The following is a 23,030-nucleotide window of genomic DNA, read 5'->3' on the forward strand; positions in this document are numbered from 1 at the left end:
AAGATTCTCACACAAACCCTTTACAATAGCACAGCCAACTCTCATTCGGCATTCTGAATGCAATTTAGTGAGGATGACTTACTTACTTACTTACTTACAGAGAGGTTTACATTTATATTGCAAAAACTTGTCACAAAGTGCTCCAGTTAATTAATTATATTGCACTGTATAAGAGTCTAAGAATATGTTGGTTCATGTTCATTGCAAGTGGAACAAATGCTTGAAATATTAAATAAACGTTTAAAAATGTGTACAAAGTTCATCTGTTTCTTAATAGGAACTCTGTTATCTACCGTGTGATATAATGTAATATCAAAATATTATGATTAAAATTCACACTTCAAATCAGGATATATACTTTGCAGTTAAAATGTACAGAGAGCATTAGCATTTCATTCATCACTAAAGCTACCATCACCAAATATACAAATATAACCTTGTTTCAAGTCCATATAATTCCAATATATACTCTTTAAATTGCTGGACAAAGCAGAGCACTCCAGGCTCCGGCATGTAGTGCGGGCGAATAAAAGTCAAGTAGGAAAGGAACTTCAGGAAATCTTTTCCCACACAAAGTGTCCGTGGTGCAGTCATTCATAAAAATGTCACAGCATTCTTCCTCTTGAATTTATTAAACCTTTTGTGCTTGAGCTCACAAGCTGGAGGCCAAGAGAATGCTTGTAATCCAGTTGAACATTGTACTCCAGATGTAGACAGGTCAGCAGTTCGCAGTTGCGGTTCCACAAGCCTCGACCAGAGGGAGGCAGAGCTCTTCCTTTAGACGTGGAAACGCCAGGCAGTCAGTCAGCAGTCCTCGATTTATATTATTGGCTTTCGGACTGTTCAACTTTTCAAGCTATTCAACGTTTAAAATAGCCAAAGAAAACAAAGAAACATTCTTTCTCAAAACGAAGGAAGGAAGGAAAAGCGAGGAGTCTAAGAAGGTTCTGTTCTTCACGGTCTCCAACCGGTTGCCTGATGTGTTTAAGAACCTCCTCTGCACATTGGCAAGTTGACAAACGTAAAAACGTTAAACTCAATCATTACCGAGAAACACAAGAAAATGAAGTAGAGCGAGATCACATAAATACCCAGTTTTTTGTCCAGTTTCCATCCATTCATGTACATACCAAACACCTAGAAGCACAGATACACAGAGTCACGTACACAGTAATAATAATTATAATTCTTCTATTTGACATAGCGCCTTTCACGCCATCGAGGTCTCTCAACGTGCTTCACAAGCTTTTACTGTGAAGTGCAGAGTGCGTGTATTTTGTAGGCAAATGTGATAGCCAATTTGCACACAGCAATGTCCCACAAACAGCCATTTAGTGAACGACCAATTTTATCTGTTGGCCAGGACATTGGGAGAAACTCTATTCTCTTTTCGAATAGTATCACGGGAGCTTCAACATCCATCTGAACAGGCAGACCTCGATTTAACAACTCATCTGAAGACACCTTCCACAACGAGGCCCAAGCACACACTTACACACACATACACACACAGCACTGCACTGCCAGTCGAGACTGTATTCAAAATCCCAACATTGGGGTTGACTGAGAGAGAGAGATTTTCTTTGCAAGTGCAAAAGGCTGGAATGGTACTTAAAGGAAAGGAACACATGGACCCCCAATTAAATGTAGCGATAATCTGTAAGTAAACAGCTGGAGTCCTTTTGGGCTGGAAAAATACGTTCTTCTAAAAGAAGTCACATTCCAACCTTGCAGTCCTCTGGTCTGATCCCTGAGTAGATCCCAGGGACAATCCTGCCCGATATGAATGAGGAATGGCCAGGATTCTTCAGGAGTAACCGTACACCTACATAATTGGAGTTTATGGGGGTGTGCGGAGGGGAACGGGGTGCGGAATCGGATGAACAAACATTCCATGGGATGAACAGACATCTTATGGGATATGAAGGCTTTTGAGCTCTAGACCCTGGGAGGTCGCAACTCAGTGTGTTGACAGCCCCGAGGGTCTCTAGGTACCTCCTTTGAAGCCCTCCATAGTCTTGCTCCTCCCTACCTCTGCCACACTACTAAACCTTACCAACCTGTCTGATCCCTCCATGAACCTTACCCTAACATGACTCCATCACTCCTTTAGCAGTTGGGAGTTACAACAGAGTACAACCTTCGGACTCCGGAATACTGTTCAGTGTAGACACGGGCGATGAAACGCACACACAGACAGCAGTAATTCCCCCACATTGCCACACGGAGGCATATCAAACAGCTACAGATTAGCTTCCAGGGTAATAAGCATCGGCAGAGCAATGAATAAAGCTCAACACTGCAACATAGATCCAGCAGACAAATGCTGACATAATTGACAAACACAACTCCCTACCACACCACAGGCTCACCCCTCACTCCCACGGGCACAGCCCCCACCCCTACCTCTGGCCACAGGAGAGGTGAAAGCCACTATACAAAAGCAAGCTGATTTATATGCAGAGAACATTGACAAATGAGTACAAGTAACCCTGTATTTACTCACTGCGAGGGCCACTGATCCCAGCAGAAGGATCACTGAGTAAACAAGCCCCTTGCTGTTTATATGTACCTGCAATGCAAAGCACACAGACGTTTGTCAGCTGTCAAGCACACACTCTGCATCACCGCCGTCATTAAGAGGCTCCACCATGTTAGCTCACCTCCCCCAGGATACAAAACTCCCCGCCAATCACCGTGCTCAAAGAGCATTCAAACCAACATGTATATGCCATCGAAATCTCGCTGTGTCTGGAATGGCACGCGCACTCTCTCTTTCGCTCTCTCCCCGGAGGGACGCACCCTGCTTACTTAATTCTGGAGAGTATGAGGCGCAGGTTGACAAGAGCCAAGGCTTGGGGAAAATAGAGGGTGCATTGGGGTAACTCCTGTGTTTTTAAGCAGCTAAAACTCCACAGCTTGCCATTGACGGCACTGTCTGGCAAGCTTCCCACTGCTTGTCCAGCTGGGACCATCCTACCCATGAGGGCTTTGGTTTACGGGGTTAAAGTCACAGAATTGATAAAAAGAAATTGAAAATGTCCTTCCATTGAATCTCCCCGGAAGCGAGTTCCTGCAGAGGTCAGTGAGGGGATGCTTGGCTTGGATTGGAAGGCACTTACCACTGATCCGGACTGGATAATCATTGTCTGAATCCCCCACGGGAGGCCAAGGCCCACGAGGATGTCAAAGACGTTACTTCCGACAGAATTGGACACAGCCATGTCACCCATCCCTGCCAACACAAGAGTTTACACAATCACCACCGGCCCCAGTGCAGACCATCACTGACCTGTGAGGATCACTGACTTGTGAGCATTCGCTCACCAAACACAACGACAAATGACAAAATTACATTTGTGATAATATTAATAATAATAATAGTTGTATTTGATATAGCGCCTTATCACCTCGTCGATCACGTTCGTCTATTTTGGGTGTGGGGGGGGTGTGGGGGGGGGGTTGGGGGTGGGGGTGGTGGGACGAGGAAGTGACCGAAAGTGCAGTCAAAGTAGATCTTGAGACAGACCTTGAAAGAGGTGAGGGAAGGAGCGGGTGATATGGAATTCCAGAGAGTGGGGGCAGAATGTCTGAAAGCCCATCCATTGATGGTGGGGCAGGTAGGGCAGAGTGAGGGAGGAGGGAGTGGGAGATGGGGGGTGTGGAGAGAGACATGAAACAGGACAGTACTCACTGAAAGAAGAGAGGGGTAGGGTCAGTAAGGTTTGAGGGGGTTGCAGATAGGGTGGAGAGAGACCGTGGAGGGATTTACAGGTGAGAATGAGGATCTTGGAGATGCTGAGGATCGAGATAGGGCACTGATAACACACGGCTCATAAAGATGAAGTGCACGCACCTTGCCTGGCCACGATTAAACTAGCCATGCAATCTGGAACGCTGGTTCCTGCTGCCAGGAACGTGATTCCCATGATGACATCCGGAATTCCCAGGGTGTAGCCTATTACAGTCACCTGTACACACACAAACAAAAGCCAAACAGGTGGGCACACAAGTAAGTGGCACATACAACAACAAATTACATTCGTATAGCGCCTTTCAGGTCGGGAGGACGTCCCAAGAGAAAGCAAGTCACAGAGAGAGGATATATAGAGAGGTTTTCAACAGGTATCATCTGATCGTCACAAACTAAGGAGGAGGACCCCGAGATTGATTTTATCAATAAAATTGCGAGATAACCCTGACAGTGTTAATAAAAGCACATCGACAAGAAGCTGCTGGGATTAGGTTGTGTCGAAAGACTGGGGAACAATGTGAAGTTTAGATAGATCACAAGGGGTGAAATCTACCACTTTTCCATGATTCTTTGTGTTAACGTTCTCATTCTGTCTACCCTACAGGTGGTACCAAAGCGGAAATGGAGCCTGATCCCATTATCCTGTGTGCATCTGATGTACTCCAGATTCACAGCAAGGGTATGGGTTACTTTCGCAGCAAATTTACCCGCTGGCGTGCTTCCCTGAGCCGCGCATTTCCACGATGTAATTAAGCAGCACCCGACCTTTTGAGATGTGAATTTAGTTAGCCTGAGGCTACTGCAAATTTTGGCCCTTATTACCATCCATCCAGCTCCGAGATGGCAAAATGTTTTCTTATTACTATTAATAATGATAGAATTTACAATGCGGTTTATATTTATGTAATGCCTCTCGCGTCGTGAGGACACTTCAAAGTAGCATTAATAATAATAATCCTTGCATTTCATACAGAGCCTTATCATGTCATCAAACTGTCTCAAAGTGCTTCACAGGATTTACTGTAAAGTGTAGTAACTGTGTATTTTTCAGGAGAATGTGGCAACTGATTCCCGGCGTAGGACTTGAACCCACGAGTTTCTGACTCAGAGGTGAGAGTGCAACCAATTGAGCCAGGCCGGTACCATTAAACTTACTGAAACCTGAAATTCCGCAGCTTGAGATGACTACCAGTTTTGGCCCCGAATAAAATCTATTGGGCTACGAGATGACCCCATGTTTTGACAGTAGAAGTGGGGTGAAAGGTAGTGGAAATCTGGGACTCTCTCCCCCAAAAAGGCTGTGGATGTAGGATCCATTCAAATTCAAATTTTCAAGACTGATAGATTTTGTTAGGTCAGGGTATTAAGGGATATAGGGCAAAGGTGGGTAATTGGAGTTGAGGTACAGATCAGCCATGACCTGATAGAATGGCGGAACAGGCTCGAGGGGCTGAATGGCCTCACTCCCATGTTCCTGTGACAGTAGAGAGGAATAAAAAGGACCTCAGACTTACCATCCACACCATGACGTAAGAAAAGATGGCAATCCAAAAAGTGGACATGAAGAAGGACAACATGAAGCAGTTCGCCCAGCGAGGCTTGGCGCAGTTGGGGATTGTGAAGAACAGCAGAATGAGCAGTGGCCACGAACTCAGCCACTTCACCTTGTTCAAACATCCCACTGCAGACAAAACACACGTACCATTCGGTCAGGCGGTTTACGAATCTGAAGGCAACAGTGTGTCCGTGCACAAGGACTCCTGGACCTAACTTTGATGGAAGAAGCAGGTACAGTTAACACAGCATTGGCTGGTGGGGGCGGGGGAGAGAAAGTCCACCTGGGTCTCCATTTGCTCAACAAAGCATTTCAGAGCGTACAAGAACTTCCTAATTCCTAAACACAGCATTAATCCTTTTACCGTCGGACCCTGCAGAAAGCTGGCTTCAAAGTTACAGCTGAATTCGACAATTCGACGCATTTCTGGCCCTTCGTAAAAATTGCTTCATCAACAAGATAAATCTAGACCCCCAGTGGAATTTCTCGCCGAGTGCAGTGAATGCAATTAGGTCGTTCTTCATTTGTTGACGGAGGCTGTTCTTCTACGCCTGAGTAAAAGACTTATTTTAGGGTTCGGAAGTGACTTCGACGAGTTTGACAAGACATCGCCACCTCTCAGTAAAGATGGAGGGGGTGACATTTGTGACCTTAGATGCAGAGCGTTCCTTTTTAAGCGCAAGGAATGAGTCAGGAAACGTTGGAAACTTCACTCTCGCTTGCGATTCTTTTGAATACATTTCCATCAACCCTCTTTCCTCCCAAAGAGAATTGCCTCATTAATCCCATCTCCACTGTGGTGGATGTGTTTTAATCACTGCCCTTGAGTAGTCCATCGAAATTATACAGCACTTGAAAGCCGACTGCATTGCACATTGCTCTAGTGATTCAGGCTAAGGTTAGGTTCTTGCAATTAGTGTAACCCTACCACCTCTCTCACCACTCACCGTCACTCGGAGATTAACGGAACTTTATTTGCAACACTTTTATTTTTCCTTACTGTGGGATTTATGTAGGTCACTGGGGTTTATTTTCGATCTCTTGTTGCAAAGATAAGGTTGTCAGAACCGCCTTGACGGTGATAACAATGCAGAGTACACAGCACAGCTTTCACACGGTTAAATAAAAGATAGCACGGCAGGAATGTTAATGGGGTGAAAAATATCACGTGATGTATTAAGCACATCACCAATGTGGCACTGATTAAAACACAACAGCCAGAGTGGAGCTGAGATCCAAAGCAGTCTTTAAATATTAACTAGTTTCAGCTATCAATAATCCCCACCGTGAAACCTCCCACCCTCCAAGCAAATCTCCTAACAAATGAGGGCGCTGTATTTGCAAGTGCTGCATGTTGAGCCCTAATGTGCAGTTCAATGCGTTAACATCCATTTGCAATCTTCCCCAGTCCCTGTCTGTAAATCGGGCTCATTAAAACAAGGCGAGGTCTAAAGTGTACTTGATACAGTGAAGCGAGTGCACAAAGGCTTGATTTCAAGATCCTCACCCTTGTCTTCAAATCCCTCCATTCCTCTGCACCCCCCGACCTCTCTGACCTCCTCTCTCCTCAAAACAGTACCCGTTGCCTTCGCTCCACCGGGTCTGGCCTCCTCCTTGTCCCCCGAATCCTCCACTCCACCATTGGCGGCTGTGCCTTCAGCCACTATGCCCCGAGGCTCTGGAACTCCCTTCCTCACTCCCTTCGTCTCGACCCCTCTCTTCCTATTTTCAGGTTTCAGCTGAAGACCTTTCTTTTCGACCGCACCTTTGGTCACCTTCCTCCACCTCCCCCTGGCTCCTCCCCCTCCCCCTGGCTTGGCCCAATTCGTATCTACCAGTGATGCCAAACTCAAAAGTGTCAGGAATCCTCACTCTTTACAACTGGCCCCTGGTTCAACAAGTCACGTCAACATCTCTGAGACATTGCCTCGCTGCAGCTAGTGGCAATTGGAAATCAATTCAAGGATCAGTTCTTACCCGGAAGTGAAAAGGGTGACATGAGCTCGGCTCCTCCTCATCGCCGTCTCCGCCTTCCATCGGGCTTTTGTCTGCAGGAATGTTGCCGTTCTCCACGTTCTCGTGTTTCCGAGCCGCAGAGGCCTCTTTGTCCACCCCGTTGGCGGACTGCACTGCTCGTTGCACACAAGATAGATCGGGAGTAAATCCATGCTTCATGTTTCCCAATCCCGCTGGGAATATTTTGCTACCATCACAATTTTGACACCACTGTGAACCCAACACAGCTCCCAACTCCACCAACCCCCTTCCTCTCTCTCTCTCTCTCTCCACCAGAATTTCTCTCTGGGTTGATGGACAGGAACACTCTCTGGAGACCTGGTCTAGCACAACCAAAGCTGGTCTATGCCAGGTGGTAAAGGCTGGCCTGTTAGCATGGCCCTAACTAGTCTAACTTGACTAGTCCCAGAATTGCTACTCTTTGACCTAAAAGTATTGCATAGAAACAGGAGTAGGCTATTCAGCGCCTCAAGCCTGTTCCACCATTCTAAGATCACTTCTCTAAGATTACAGAGTAGTATTTGTTTGTAAAGAGTGATAAATTATCAAGATTAACATTGTTATCAAGACACTAAAAAAAAAGCCCTTTGATGTATCACATTTCACCCAACTCCACTAATGTACTCTTCTGAGTTAGGAGATTGGTTTCCAAGAGATCACGGTTAGCCGGGCGATGGTTAACTGTTATATTATTATTATTATTATATTAAGAATTATGACATGCAGGTGGACACGACATGCATTACAGTGTTAAGACGGTTACTCTACAACTGCATAGCAACCAGAGTAAGGCTAAACAGACAGAGTCAGTGCCAGTTAGTGAGGCGGATAGAGAACAGTCTTGAAGGTATTAACTTGTGATGGGGGGGTGGGGTGGGAGAGATGAACCTCTGCACTGTAAAATAAATGCGATACAAACCAAATCAAGCCACGCGGATTTCAGGGCTTTGCTTTGCCAACAGTTTTTCTTTGTTGTCTTAAGGAAAAGCCCTGGCTCACTCACTCACTCCTTAGCCAACCTGTCGCCTTTTGCACCACCTGTGGAACACGTCATGGCACTTTCTTGGGTGTGTTAGAGGGCAGTAGGGAGGGTGGGGGGGGGGGGGAGTGTACGTCACAGTGCAAAGAAATCGCTTACGTTCAAGCTGTGTGAGCGCTCAATTGTGCATCGCTTCCCAGCAGCTACAGGGCGAAGGAGGTCTGTGCATGCACTCAGCTCGAGAGAGACAGAGACAGAGAGACAGAGAGACGGAGAGCAGCACCGCTCCAGAAAACAGCTCGTCAAGAGAATCACAGGCAGAAACATCACAGTCTGTGTGACGGGGGGGATTAACCCGGTCACGGCCTTTTTAGGGTCAATTGGTGCTCAACCTACGTGCAAAGTTGCAGCCAATTGTGCACAAAAAACCTGTGTGCAATTGGCTGCCGCATTTCGCCCACAAAATATACGGTCAATTCGCTTTACAGTATATTCTGTGAAGCGCTTTGAGATGTCTCGAAAACGTGACGAGGCGCTGTATCAAACGCAAGGATTATTAATACTATTTGGCACTACCTATCGGTATCCAAGTGCAACTTCACAAGGCACTGACCAGCAATGCTTGCTCTACCTGGGGGGAAAGATGTGGGGGAGGTTGGGTGGGGGTGGGGAGGGAAGAGGAATTCAGAACAACATTTTTTTTTCAAAAAAAGCTACGGTTTGGCCAAAATCGGTGTTGTGTTTTGAGAATCCAAAGCTGGAAGTTGACTGTGTTTGACGGCCACTTTGAGGGAAGAGTCCGATCGTATATAGTGGCTGTTCGCTGTCTGGTTAGCCTTACCTCGAGGCAGCAATGGGAGTGACGGGTCATCACAAATATCAGGAGAGTTACCATTACCGTCCTCCATTTCATTGCCGACCACATTGCCGTTGGCTACGTTCCCGTTCTTCTTCAGCTTGTTTGTGAAATAGTTCCTCATGCTCGTGTTGAATCTGTGAGTTGGACACAAATCAGGCAACGACAAGATCTCGCCGTGCGCACACACAGTGGAGTTAGCAAGTGGGGCCTCTGTTCACATCCGTGCTCCGACTAGCTTGAGCCAATGGGGTCTAGAGCCTTAGGATGTCCTCCCAACGAGAAAGGCGCAATACAAATGTAATTTGTTGTTGCCTAACATTGGCGCAATTCAACCTTCCCAGTAAACGTACAGAACAAGCTGCCTGAGCGAAGACGGTGAAAGCAGAAAGTGTTGATTCTTTCAAGAACAAATTAGATCGATTTCCGTTTGAAAATAATATCTCAGGATACAATTATATAGTTTGGGAACACGACATCTCAAGCGACTGTCAGGATGGTGGAGGATGAATAGACCTTGGTCTTCTTTCACCTAGCAAATTCTTATATTCTTAATTCCTATCACGAATAATAAAAAAAACAGCAAGTTTCATATAGCGGCTTTCACATCCAGAGGATATCTCAAAGCGCTCCACAAGGTTTTACTTCATTTTACTTTATATTCTGTGAAGCGCTTTGAGATGTCACGAAGACATGATAAGGCGCTACATCAAATGCCAGGAATATTATTACCGTTCTTTTACTAAGAGCTACTGATATCAGCAGAATAACAAAAGCTTCCCAACCGAGCACATTCCCACCAGATTGGTTCAAAAATGACAACAAAGGTAGCACTGACAGGACACTGTGAAATATGAACTGATTAACTCTGCCATGATGAGGGCATTTTATACATCGGTTTCCTTGTTTGAAAATACGACATGATCTCAGACTCCTCAGATTGATGTGATGTGTCGTCAGGCAGGCCCAAAGCCATATAACTGGCGCATTGGACTATTATCTGGGAGGATCAGAGTATGAAAATTGGTCGAAACGAGCAATTTTACACAGGCATTTCCACGAGGTGGGGGAAGTGGGGAAAGGAAAGAGATTACTTTTGTCAATCTCGGGAACAAGATCTGGGAGGGCTTATTTCACCCATAAAATACACAGTCAATCCACTTTGAAGTATATTCTATGAAGCACTTTGAGACGTCTCAACGATGTGATCAGGCGGTATATCAAATGCAAGAATTATTATTATTATTGTTATTATTGCTGCCATTGTTCAAGGGCACCTGTGAATGCGTTTAGCAAAGAACACTGTTCATTTCATGGATTTAACAGCACCAAAGCAGGCTATCCAGCCCAACTAGTTTGTCCGAGTTTACACTCTACATATACTCCACCATCCAACCCCTGAACCACAGCCATTTACAGCTCAGAAAAACACCATTCAGCTCCTGTAAAGAGCAATCTTTACAGTCCTACGCCCTCCATAATTGGCCTTCTATTCCCTTCTCCATCGTGTTCAAGTTATCTATGAAGATACTGGCAGGATTAACCAATTTAGGAGAAAAACAGTTAAGATACGGAAGGCATGCTGGCAGTGTAGAAAACTCAGCTTTTTTTAGAAAAGAAATACATGCTTATGTATGACGATGCATTTAAAATAAAAATCACAACGGATATGGGATTGGTTCAAGCATTGCAGTTACCCTGTGGCCTCGTCATATCTGATAACTGATAATCTGAAAGAAAATTGATCAAAATAAAAGGTGGACTTACTTCATCACAAGTATGTAGCCTGCGTACATCAAGATCAGAATAAGGCCTTCCCACCTTGAAGAGACAAGTAAAGCGTCACTGGTTTGCAATCGCGCAGAGTTAATGGTACATTTCAAAACATCAGGGGGTGTATTGGAATGTTAGATCACACTTCAGTGTGCTCGGGCTGTGCAATGTGTGCAGATCGCACCGCGCCTGAAATCATCTCGTGTGGGTGACTATTCCGATTTAATTTGGTGAGAAATCAAATAGTTCTCCTTCCATTACTATTATTCTTTAACAGCATCATTCCAGGGAGCAACCAAAATAGCAGCAATAAGAGACGATTAAGTCTTTAGGAATCATGAAGGAGTAATTCCACTTACCATTGAATCTTTTCGTCGTAAATAATCTGCAAAGGAAAAGACAAGAGTTAAGCATTTTGAGCGACTCCTGATAATGTAACTGCACTGCAAGGTAATACCACGAGAGTAATGGGGCGCTTGACAGTTAAACGGGGGTAAAAACGGCCCCTTTAGTGATGCCTGCAGCTTGATGGTATCTGGGTCACTGGTTCAATGCCAGTGACAGACGACAGTCAATCATTACTGTGAAGTTTTGGCAGATCTTGAACACGCTTCTAACTGAGACACCCACCAAGGAATAGAAGCTGATCTGCAGTCTCACAGCAGTTATGGAACCGTGTGCTCTTTCTCTCCCCCCCCCCCCCCCCCCACCCCCCACCACCCCTCTCGCTCTCTCCTCTCCTGGAGCGATGCACTGCTTTGTGAATAATGAAAGCTGCTGACACCTATTGCAAGGAATTTAGCTGACTCCTGGCACTAATTGATTTTATATTCATTTGAGGTTTCTGCACCCAATGCTCTCCACTGGGAGCTGACTGAAGGGGCTGGCGTGGAATCTGCTCTGACTTTAACACACCACATCCCACTCAACGCATTCTGCCTCCTATTTAATGAATCGCCACAATGTACATTAGGTGGGAGGGAGTTTAATGCTGCATTTGTTATATCAGATCTTGCAACCATCCAGCCCAGTATTTTATCCTCCTTTATTCTGTGGCCACATCCAATCGCTTTTCTTTATACGTGTAATTTCTCGATCAACGTGTTCAAGCCATTGTTAAGTTATTCTTTCTCTCCGTTTGGCAGCTGAAGTCCCCATCTCAATTCTGGTTAAGACATTAATGCCTCTCTCTCAGCTCTACAAAAAAATTCCATTTCTATTGTTGCACGTTATTACAATTTTAAGTACTTTTTTCCCCACAAAGCAGATCTTTCTGATATCGTGGTGCAGTCACGGAGCTCTCGATCATCTCCCTCGATTGTATTCGGAGGAATCAATGTTCGTTCTAATCACTGCTTCCCGAGTCTCAAAATAGTGCTGGGAAAATGCATGTCCCACACAAATCTGACACGTACTGACAATCTGCCACAGAAGTGCTCTGCAATACTCCGACTGTCTTTTGACAGCTCTTTGTGCAAAAAAGACTGTGTGCGTATCTAAGTTGCAGACAGCAGGAGAGAGCTCTGGAATGCGAATTAGGCTAAACTTCGAACCTAGCTATTCAAATCGCCTGTTAAGAATGTTTTGAGCCTCGGGAACAGTTTGTGCAACTGGCCAGAAAAGAAAAGCGATGATAATCAACATTCTCGCACTCAATACAGCGTCTTATCACGCCCTCGAGACGTCTCAAAACGCTTCACGAGATCCACTGTGAAGTTCAGGGACTGTATTTTGGAGGCAAATATGGCAGCCGAAAACTATACCGAGGTAAGGTCCAAAGGTGCTGGGTGGGACTCCAGCTCAAATAGCCATATGATAAAACCGTGTGAGCCTGAGCTCTTCACTCTTGAAGGCAACACAGCTGAGCCTGACCTCTCCTCACCTCCTCTCCTCGCGCACGCACCACACACGACATACACCCACACAATTCGAACCAGCGAGTTCCTGGTCTGCGAGCTGCGTCTCTCTCCTCCGCATACATCGGGGCTGCACCGCATGACACCTTTTGAAACCATTCCACTTTCTAACCCAACGAACATTTTGATTTCCAGCAAATTATTCCAGCCAAAAGCAAGTCATATATTAATCAGAGTTCAGTGGTTATTGTGGTTATTGCCACAAGATTTAGTGCGACACAGATTCAAGCAGCTACAGTACGCGCACCAAGGTAACAAATTTATATTTTACTGCCAAAACGCTTCGTTAACCATAAAGGCTATCTTTGGAAATGCCTTTCAGGGCCATAAATCATGAAAAGTGACACTCAGTGTGCCACCATGTGTGTCATTATTTTTCTACGCTCCATTTAATAAAAGATTTAGGATTCACACCAGCGGCGGCTCAGTGTGCTTTACGTGGCAAGGTCCTAGCAATAATTTGATTTGCCTCCTGCTGAAATTCTGTTCTATCTGTTGCGGTTCTGCTTCCACACAGAGGCACTTGCAACTTTTCCCTTTCATTGATCACTAATTACACTGGACCGAGTTCCAGCTAATTATCTCGGTAAAATCAAATGCTGGCGTACATCCTGATGTGCACATGTATCATTACTAATCAAACACACCATTAACATCCGTCACAGATAATGTACCCTGTTATGGATTTGAAGCTCGTGCAGTATTTACGCTCAAGGGGATGCAAACTTAATGAAACTTGTTACAATAACAATAAGCCTCACATCTGATGCAGCGCCTTATCACGTGGTCGAGAAGTTTCAAATAGCTTCACAAGATACATTGTACAGTGGATTGACTGTATATTTTGTGGACGAGTGAACGAGTCGTGATATAAAAGTGGTCCCCGTTCAGTGCGTTTCGGTTGGCAAGTCACTGAAATGCCTCTCACCGGTTCGCTTATACCGCGATTGGGGTCGTGTACATAGGAACAGGAGGAGGCCATTCAGCCCATTGAGCCTGTTCTGCCATTCTATTAGTTCATGGCTGACCTGCACCTCAACTGCATTGCAACCGTCTTTGCTCCTCATCCCTCGGTACTCTTACCTAAGAGAAATTTATCCACCTCAGTCGGAAAATCGACCGAAAATTTCAATCGAGTGTAAAGTACGCTGAGGTTCACTCGCTTTAAATGAAATCCACCGTCGCCCATTGTTTGAAATCCCGTCCGACCCGCTTCAAATCGGTTTAAGCACAGTGCAGGCAATGTCTGTCGTTGAGACTGGTAATAACGCCGGCTGGGAATTTATGGACCTTTCTCCAACTCACACCTTATAATAGTTTCACTGCACACAGTTGGAGATAGAAAGGGGAGAGAGGACAGGTCCTTTAGGAACACACATGTTCTTTTATTTACTGTCTCAAAGTGATCGGACTGGAGTGTGGAAAGTCCAGAGCCCTCTGTGATTTATGGAGACAATTATTCAGAGCCTCGCTGGATTTACTGCACAGACAATCACATTCGGGTAAGATTAGTAATTTTCCTGTTGTCGACTGACTCCTTTGCAGATGGGCTCCTCGGAACAATTTGTTTTACATCTGCGAGTGGTGAAAAATAACTTTCATATTGGAGGAAATTGCAAATTCCCGTTAGATGAGAAAACGAGAAAATTTACTATTACGGAGGATAAGGTACAGTGACCGACCGGGGCATGTTTTTATGATTATGTAGGAGGAATGACAAACCCACGATGATTGGGAGGACAGGACGAGAATTCCCCTTTTGTCCATTGCTTTAAAAAAAGAACAATTCTGATGGAAACTACAAAGTGGTGGTTTAAAGAAATTCCTGCAGCCATGTTTTCCCTACAGAGTAAACAATAATGAAATAAATAAGTTAATAAAATAATAATAATTTGGTCACTCAACCCACGACTGTTTGTGGGACCCTGCTGTGCGCAATTGCCTGCCGTGTTTCGCCCACAAAACATACAGTCAATTCTACTTTGCAGTATATTCTGTGGAGCTGCTTTGAGACGATTCGAAGATGCTATATCAAATGCAAGGATTATTATTATTATAAATAATAATGCTCACATTTGATGCTGCGCCTTTCACGTCAGGAGGACATCTCAAAGCACGTCACAGGATTTACCGTAATAAGATTATAATAATATTTGTACTTCAAAGTGTAGCAATTCTTTTTTTCCAAGTGAATACAGCCATCAATTTGCGCAAAGCAACATCCCACAAACATGAGTGACCAATTTTATTGGGGGTGGGGGGTTTGTAGTCAGGTCTGTTTATTGCTTATGAGCTAATAATCATCTTGCTGCGGTCTAACATGTGATGATTTCTAACAGGATTCCTTAATAAGCTTCCCTTACAACACATCTCTCATGTGGATCCTTGGTTACTGGAACCCACATTCAAGCAAATGCCAAGGTGGTCAGTTGGTCTGCGCGGGAAAGGATGTCAGCGATGACCCAGTGCCCAGGAAGTAGGACCGGTGGTCGTTGTATCCCATTATAACGCAGAGTTTAATTTGGGGGGGGAGGGATGGGGGAATCCGAAACTCTGTGTTATAATGGGGGAGAGGCAGGGGGAATGGGTGGGGGGAAGAGAGTGAAGCGGGGTCATCCTCTGTATTAGAGGTCAATCATTTTTTAAAAAGGAAACTCTCTCAGGGACAACCAGTTAAGACGACGGTCACAGATTTGGGAACTAAATGCTATTCAGATCGAGTTACAGGAGGAAATGAGTCCAGGTTACAAAGACATCAGAGCCCGAGTGGTGACCTTGTTTATGTGAAACAGATACTGACAGCCACGGTCCAGCAGTTGAGGCTCTGGCATGTTTATGCCGTGTGAGTGAAGGGAGCCAGGTCTATTGGCTGTTTCATTCTTTCCTAAAAGATGTCAACCGCATCAGAGATCACAAGCCCATTTAATCTCCTCCTTCCTGAATAACACACCCTCACCATTCTCCCATTAAAGCGTCAAGCAGTTTCTTAAAGGATCTCAGCGTCAGAACCTCCACCAGCCTTAAGAAATACTTCCTGGTGCCTGACCTACAATTGTCCTTCCCAACCCTGAACCTGTGCTCTCTTGTTCTGCGGCCTTGGTTTACAACAACAACAAGATTACATTTGTGTAGCGCCTTTCACGTCGGGAGGACATCCCAAGGCGCTGAAAGTTTATCTGGAAGTATTGATCTGGGTTTACTTTCTCAATCCCTTTCGGCATCTTGTGTACCTCTAAATGGTCCCCTCCTGAAACACGATTCTCTTTCAAGTCATTGACTGAGCCTGAGATCGACCCAAACCGCACAGGTAATATTTTCAACGACTGCTTTACTGACCGTCAACAAATCCCTCCGTGTCGATGACGAACTTGTAAGTGACCCACCCTCTCCCGTCACTTGGTGTCATGTGATCCGCACAGTTTGGAGCTCACGGGCGATTCAACAGCCAAACGTGAATAAGATCAGTGACATTTCACGAAAATAAATCTGACTTAAAAGTGCTTTCCAGCCGACTGCCTCGACATGAAAGAAGGACAAATGTCAGTGTGAGGGATTTAGCTTGGAATCGCATCCGTTAGCCTGATGTGGTTGATCGTGAAACTCTATACATCTGTGGCTCATATTTAGACTGCAATTCACAGCTGGGACCACTGTGGACTGACTGCAGTGAGCGGATGCACACAGCTAGTTCTTGTTCAACTAAATCACATGCATCCAACCTGGCATATTGTTTCAGGACAATAAAGGCCCTGACATTAACACAGGTTTGACAGCAGACACGTAACCTGTAATGGTGCCAGTGTAAAGTAAAGTGCACGGGGTATATAATTTGGTACCAAAACGTGCATCTAAAGAAAAGGTTGCAGACACTTTCATCTCGATGTTGTGTAAGTGCAGTTTCTGTGCACATAACACCTCTCTCAGCAGCATTCTACTGGAGTTTCAACATAGATTATATCAGTTCCGAGTCCTAACTCGGAGACAAAAAGGCTGCCAATTTGAGCCAGACTGACAAACTTCCATTATGGCTTGTGGGGTACACTGCTCTGCGCAAATTGGCTGCCATGTTTCGCCCACAAAATATACAGTCAATTCACTTTACAGAATATCCTGTGAAGGGCTTTTGAGACGCCTCGAAGATGTGGTAAGGAGCTACATCAAATGCAAGGGTTATTATTATGGTTAACAATGATAGCGGTCCACAGAATGCAGCAGCAGTAAGACAAGTGCAGTCTCCAGGCCCTCGTCAGTGTTACATGCATTGGAGGACGTGGGCTTCTGTACTTACCACAATGAGTGCAATCACCGCTAACGTGTAGTAGGACGAATCTCTAAACACAGACCACTGGGTGAGCTGTACTATCTGAAAGAGGAGAAAAATAGAAACATGTCATGAAACGGGACAGAGATTTACCTGGTGAGAACATCTGATGTTTCCTCTCTGTGCCCATCTCCTACACACACACACCACGTCCTACACACACACCATCACTCTCCTGACGCCCACTCAATCATGTAGTGAACAAACAATGATTACGTAATAAAACATTTTCATTGATTGGGTGCACGTTATATAATTAAGGGCACCCGAAATTTCCTGCACTTTCAACAACAGCTTGCATTTGTAGAAGNTTTTTTTAAAAAAGACAACTTTCGTAGAGTGTACAGGTATGTCTTTCATCTCAGGATACAGTATGCAGTTTGAGACACAACATGTCAAGCGACGGCTGAGATTGGTGGGAGGGAAACTAACTGGACCTTGGTCTTCTTCCACCAGCAAATTCTTACATTCTTACTCCGTCGGTGAAAGGTTTTGTCACCGAGCGGATATGAGTAAACGATTTGAACTTGCAATATAGACCCATGAGTAAAGACTTCGGATTCACCCTGAATAATATTTAGAGAGAGAGATTTATAACTCACTTGTCCTGCAAATAGTCCACAGACCCCAATGATACACAATATGTTGAACACTGCTGAGCCAACAATGGTTCCAACTCCTACATCTCCGTGTGTTATGAAAACCCCTGCAAGGAACATAAAAGTACGTCTTACACAAGCACTTACTCACCGATGAAAGAGCAAACCGACAGCAATTTCGGGGCAGTCTTGAGGGGCCGAATGGCCTACTCCTAATTCTTACGTTCTAATCTCTTCTCCTCTGAAGATCACGGTGGGTGGAGGGGGGGGGGGGGGGATTGTTAACCCTTTGCTTGAGATCGAAACAGTACTTGTGTAGGTAGAGTATTCTATTCGTTTTTCTTTGTGAATGCATCGAAATCAAAAATAAGCCGCAGCCTATTGATTAAAGACGCCGTATCGTGTGGCAAGTCGTGGCTTTAGGAATTAATGCTGAGCTGAATCCCAGTTCAAAAGGGTTTTTTCCAGCTCCCTCACTAGGAGCTGACGTTCACTTTCGGAAGGGAAAATATGTCACAGCGCTTGTAACAAAGAGGACATCGTACACTCAGAGCTACTTCAGGCTTTAGACTTTATGGTCAGCGCTTGTTGTCCAGAGGTTAGAGGCACAGTAATGAGGGGAATATACAAAAAAACACATTTACCGGCTTTCATTTGATGAGAGCGACAAAATCGGGCTAGCACAGTAGCTCTCATTGAGAGCAACTTATCAGCACTAACAAGTGTTGAAAGACGCCAAGAGGAACACTACTTGGCTGCGAGATAGCGAAATCAATGCTTTCTCCCTCCAAACGCAAAGCATCTTTACAAAGGAAGCAAATGATTAATGACTCAAACATTTCCGTACTTTAATCTTTTGACTTCCTTTGAAACGAGGCAATTTGATTAAAGATGTGGGGCTTATTTTTAATGCATCTACGTCTGACACAGGCGGTTCTTATGTCGTTTCAGGGTCAATTTGTAGCAATTACCTATAACCGAAGCAAACAGTTCCGGTGCTGAACTCCCAGCGGCCATGAAAGTGGCTCCGGCCACATCTTCACTCAGATGCAACCGCTGTTTTTAAGAGAAAAACAAGGAAGAAGTCACAAGAGGTCACAAGAAATGACGAAGCAAAAATAGAGTAGGGCATTGTTCCCCAATTTTGGAATTAAAACTGCCTGCAGTTTGCACACATTGTATTATCGCTCAGATGGAATAACAGACGGCACAGTATTGGACTCTCAGTCCCTCAGACTTGCTGCACTATCTGGCCACCACTGGTGTAAAGTATTAATGTTTAAAGTGTAGGATCAGTGTGGTGTTTTTAATTAAGCCCTGACAGTCACATAAAGCTCCTCACTCTACACGGCCTGGACCGGATACCTAGTCTGCAAAAAACAGCTACACGGCTCAGGAAGACAGACGGTGGAAGCAGAAACGTTGTATGTTTCAAGAACAAATTCGACAGATTTCTGCTAGAAAATAATATCTGGGGACGCAGTATGTAGTTTGGGGACACGACATGTCAAGCGACTGCCAGGATGATGGAAGGCGAACCAGCAAATTCTTATGTTCTTAAGTGAGTTGGACTAATAATAATCCTTAACAGCGCCATATTGCGTCGTCGAGACGCCTCAAAGCAGTTCGCAGGATACACTGCAAAGTGGTGCGTGTGACTGTGTATTGCTGTGGCCGAAGCAACATTTGCATCCAGGTTTGAACTACTAATAATAAAAATAATAATAATAATCCTTGCATTTGATATAGTGCCTTATCACGTCTTCGAGACGTTCACGGAACATACTGTAAAGTGAATGGCTGTATTTTGTGGGCTAATGTCGTAGGAAAAGTACCCCCAAATTCTGAGGCCAATTCACTGTTCCCTGTGTCAATCCTATTCATCACTCGGCACTTTCAAATAACTGTAATGAGATTATAAATTATAAATAGCAATCGGAATAGAAAAGGGAACATTAAATTTTATAAAATCGGGTGGCAATTTTTTTTCCGACGTGTTCCAAAATGTTTTAAACTCAGTGATAAGCAAGTACTCGATTTAGCTTCTCTCGTTCCTCTTAAACTCCCTCCCTATTTCAAGCCATCCCTGCTTTCCAAGGGCTGTTTCCAATGCTACTCTTACACCAGCTGCTACAGAGGGTAAGAAGAGTGAGCGGAAGTCTCTTGTCCTTAACCTCCTTGAGGAAAGTCCTTTGTTCTGACTCTGTTCAGTGTTTCTCCCGGTTGCCAGAATTAAGACCTGGCCAAGAGAGAACCACAGCTTTAACCTACCCTCCATCCTCCCACTCTCTCTCTCGCTCCCTCTCCCCAACCCTCCCTGCTGTTTTCGCCCACAAAACACCCAGTCACTCCACTCTACAGTATATTCTGTGAAGCGCTTTGAGACATCTCAACGACATGATTAGGCACTATATCAAATGCAAGGATTATTATTATTGCATTATTATTACCAGTCGTCCCCAAAATAAGAACAATACTTAAGGTTCAGAAAGATTAACAGGTAGTTTTAAGCAAAATCAGCCAGTGATAAAAGGGACTTAGTGCCAGTAAGTAATAACAATAATAATCCTTGCATTTGATATACCGCCTCATCTCTTAAAGCGCCTCAAATGAACTATCTCAGCAAAGGATCACTGCTTAGACACTTGGACAATCTATCGAAATGCATCTGGGCTTTCATGGAAATACAAGATCAATTGAAATTCGACACAGCAGTGTCCCACAAACAGTCCTGTTTTTGTTTCCCGTTTTGTTTTGGGATTAGATAATTCTCCTGTTAACAAACAGTGAAGCTGAAAGGTCAGAGAATTGGGTGCCAGAGACAGAGAGAGAGACTGAGCTAACAACGAGGGAGCTTTCAAATCAGGTTCTGCTTGTGCCATTTGTAATCTCGACCCAACCCCTCCATTAGATTACTGCACTCGATTGCAACGACATCTGTTCTGCATGGTCTAGCTCAGTAGTGTGGTTTTTTTTCCTCCGTTTTCTATTATTAATAACAACCGGGGAACAGTGCAGGTCTGCTTATGTAATTAGATATACAATCCCCCAGGTGGTGTCTTCCTAAAATCAGTCTCGCCTCCAGTGATGTCCTACATTGCATGTACCGTACAACTTTCACCTTTGAAACAGCATCCCAATAAAGCCTTCTCCCCCTCAAGCAAGCGGAGCACCTTCTGATGAATGAAACCGCGAGGAAAATGCTTAAGAAAAGTCACCGGCTTCTGGATACAGTGTCCTGGTCACTCGATCCACGACTGTTTGTGGGACACTAGCTGTGCGCAATTGGCTGCCGCGTTTCGCCCACAAAATACAGTCAATTACGGTGTATTCCATCAAGCGCTTTGAGACGTCTCGACGACGTGATAAGGCTCTATATCAAATGCAAGGATTAGGATATTCTAAACTAAAGCAAGCACATCAAAACTTAGTCAAAAAACACTGACTCGATGAAGGAATTTCGATAATGCTCATAAAACACTTAAACCTGACTCTCGGCTTTTCAGTCATAGTCTGAACCTGGTCCCCAGGATTACTTTAAATACAATTGATTTGTTATCCCTCCCCCTCCCACACACACAGACACACACACGCACTCATTTCAATTTCCTCTAGTAGTATTACAGAGGCGAGTTTACTGTGTGATTAATAGGAATCTGATAATCTGTTTAAAAGGTGCCCTAATGCGGATTTGAATTCCCCATATTCCTACATCCAGGCTGATTCCCGGCACTTGTCCAAAGCAAACTGCAAAAGGCTTCCGTTTCGCTCACTTAGCTGTGAATATAACATTACCTCACAGATTTTCTCTAAAGCCGGAACAAAGAAATCATCGCACACTATAGCCAGTGCGTAAAACATGTACATAGTCTGTGAAGAGAGAGAGAAAACAATAATGTCAGTCAGTTTTTAAGACACTCAGTTTTCTCTTTATGAAGTGTTCACTGCCTGATAAGCAGCACATGGGCAACATAAGCAGTGCCGCCTTGCTTTCATTAACAACAAGAAGTCAGTATAGACAACACACAATTATATGGAATGATGGGACAGAGAAACAGGCCATTCAGCCCAACTCGTCCATGCCAGGATTTATACTGCACCTGAACCCCACTCCTTCCCCCCCCCAACCCCCAATACTCCTCTGTTTCCTTCTCCCTCACAAATATGCCTCAAGCTAACTCTTAAATACATCGATGCTTTTTGCTTCAACCATAACTCCCAGCATCGAGTTAAACAATGACGAGGACGTTAAGGAGTCTCACTTGTATTTCAAATTTTATCAAAATAACATTATTTATTTCCTTTGGTTAGAACCCAACTTCCAATGAAAGTTTATACTGCGCCTTTCAGGTCGGGAGGACATCCCAAAGCGCTCAACAGCAGTGGTGGAGAGAGGAAAGATGGCCAATAGTCTGGGCAAAGAGGAAGGTCTTGAAACGGACCTTGAATGAGGTGAGGAAGGGAGGCAGCGAGTTGGAGGGAATGAGTCGGAGGGATTGTGGGTTGGAGTTCCAGAGAACGAGGCAGAATGGTGGGGCAGATACAACAGTGAACCCAACAGTTATTGACTCCACAGACAGCAGTCACAAACAAAATATTCACTCAATTTGCACAGCAAGAATATTAGCAATGGAAGATGCGAAGCAAACTCTGATTATTCATTAGCACCGTTGTAAAACAAAGTACATCACTGAGCCTATTCCGAAGGCTAACAGGAGTAGACTCAACCACCATGGGATTGATTAACCTAGGTCAGCATGGTGGTGAGGGAGGGCTGAGGGTTTCTGCTGCTCTCTGTGTGCTCGTTTCATTAAGATATTTCAGATCATTGATTCATTTTTCTCCACTGCCCTGCGTTCAGGAGCTATTTTGAATGTCTTATTGCAGGGCGTCTGGAGCCACCTCCGAGCTTTGCCGGCATTGCTGGTTGTCTGCCAAAAGGCACAGGTTTTAACTTAATGAATTCCTCAACTGGAATATATAATTCTCAAGTCACTGAGACGCGGGCTGTGCTGTGATTTGCTTTCAGCTGCTGCTTTCCTCCCTTTAACAGCGAGAAAGGGATGAGTTGTACTCGTTTGCACAGGTCAAACGGGTGATTTCTGATCGCTGAAGCAGTAAATGTGATGGAACTCCTCCGGAAGCCTTAACGTGCTGCCGGCAGTACATTAAGGTGTCAGTGGATTGGAAAGGCCAGCAACTATTGGCCTGTAGCAGTGACTGAGCAAGGCTGGCGCCCAGATACGCCACGTGGTTTAACA

General features: G+C 44.7%; 1 protein-coding gene across 1 annotated transcript in view; it reads right to left on the bottom strand.

Annotated features, from left to right (window-relative positions):
• Nucleotides 1-929: 929 nt before the first annotated feature.
• Nucleotides 930-23,030, bottom strand: part of LOC103185392 (sodium/potassium/calcium exchanger 4) — a 65,460-nt gene continuing 43,359 nt past the window's right edge. The window contains 11 exon segments of the mRNA XM_042338347.1: nt 930-1,137; nt 2,507-2,572; nt 3,123-3,235; nt 3,857-3,971; nt 5,269-5,435; nt 9,146-9,297; nt 11,293-11,318; nt 17,138-17,212; nt 17,773-17,876; nt 18,741-18,825; nt 21,565-21,639. Coding sequence (XP_042194281.1) covers nt 985-1,137; nt 2,507-2,572; nt 3,123-3,235; nt 3,857-3,971; nt 5,269-5,435; nt 9,146-9,297; nt 11,293-11,318; nt 17,138-17,212; nt 17,773-17,876; nt 18,741-18,825; nt 21,565-21,639 — 1,131 coding nt within the window. The 3' untranslated portion in view covers nt 930-984.

Source organism: Callorhinchus milii, unplaced genomic scaffold (assembly GCF_018977255.1).
Source record: "Callorhinchus milii isolate IMCB2004 unplaced genomic scaffold, IMCB_Cmil_1.0 Scaffold9, whole genome shotgun sequence".
Classification (NCBI taxonomy): Eukaryota; Metazoa; Chordata; class Chondrichthyes; order Chimaeriformes; family Callorhinchidae; genus Callorhinchus; species Callorhinchus milii.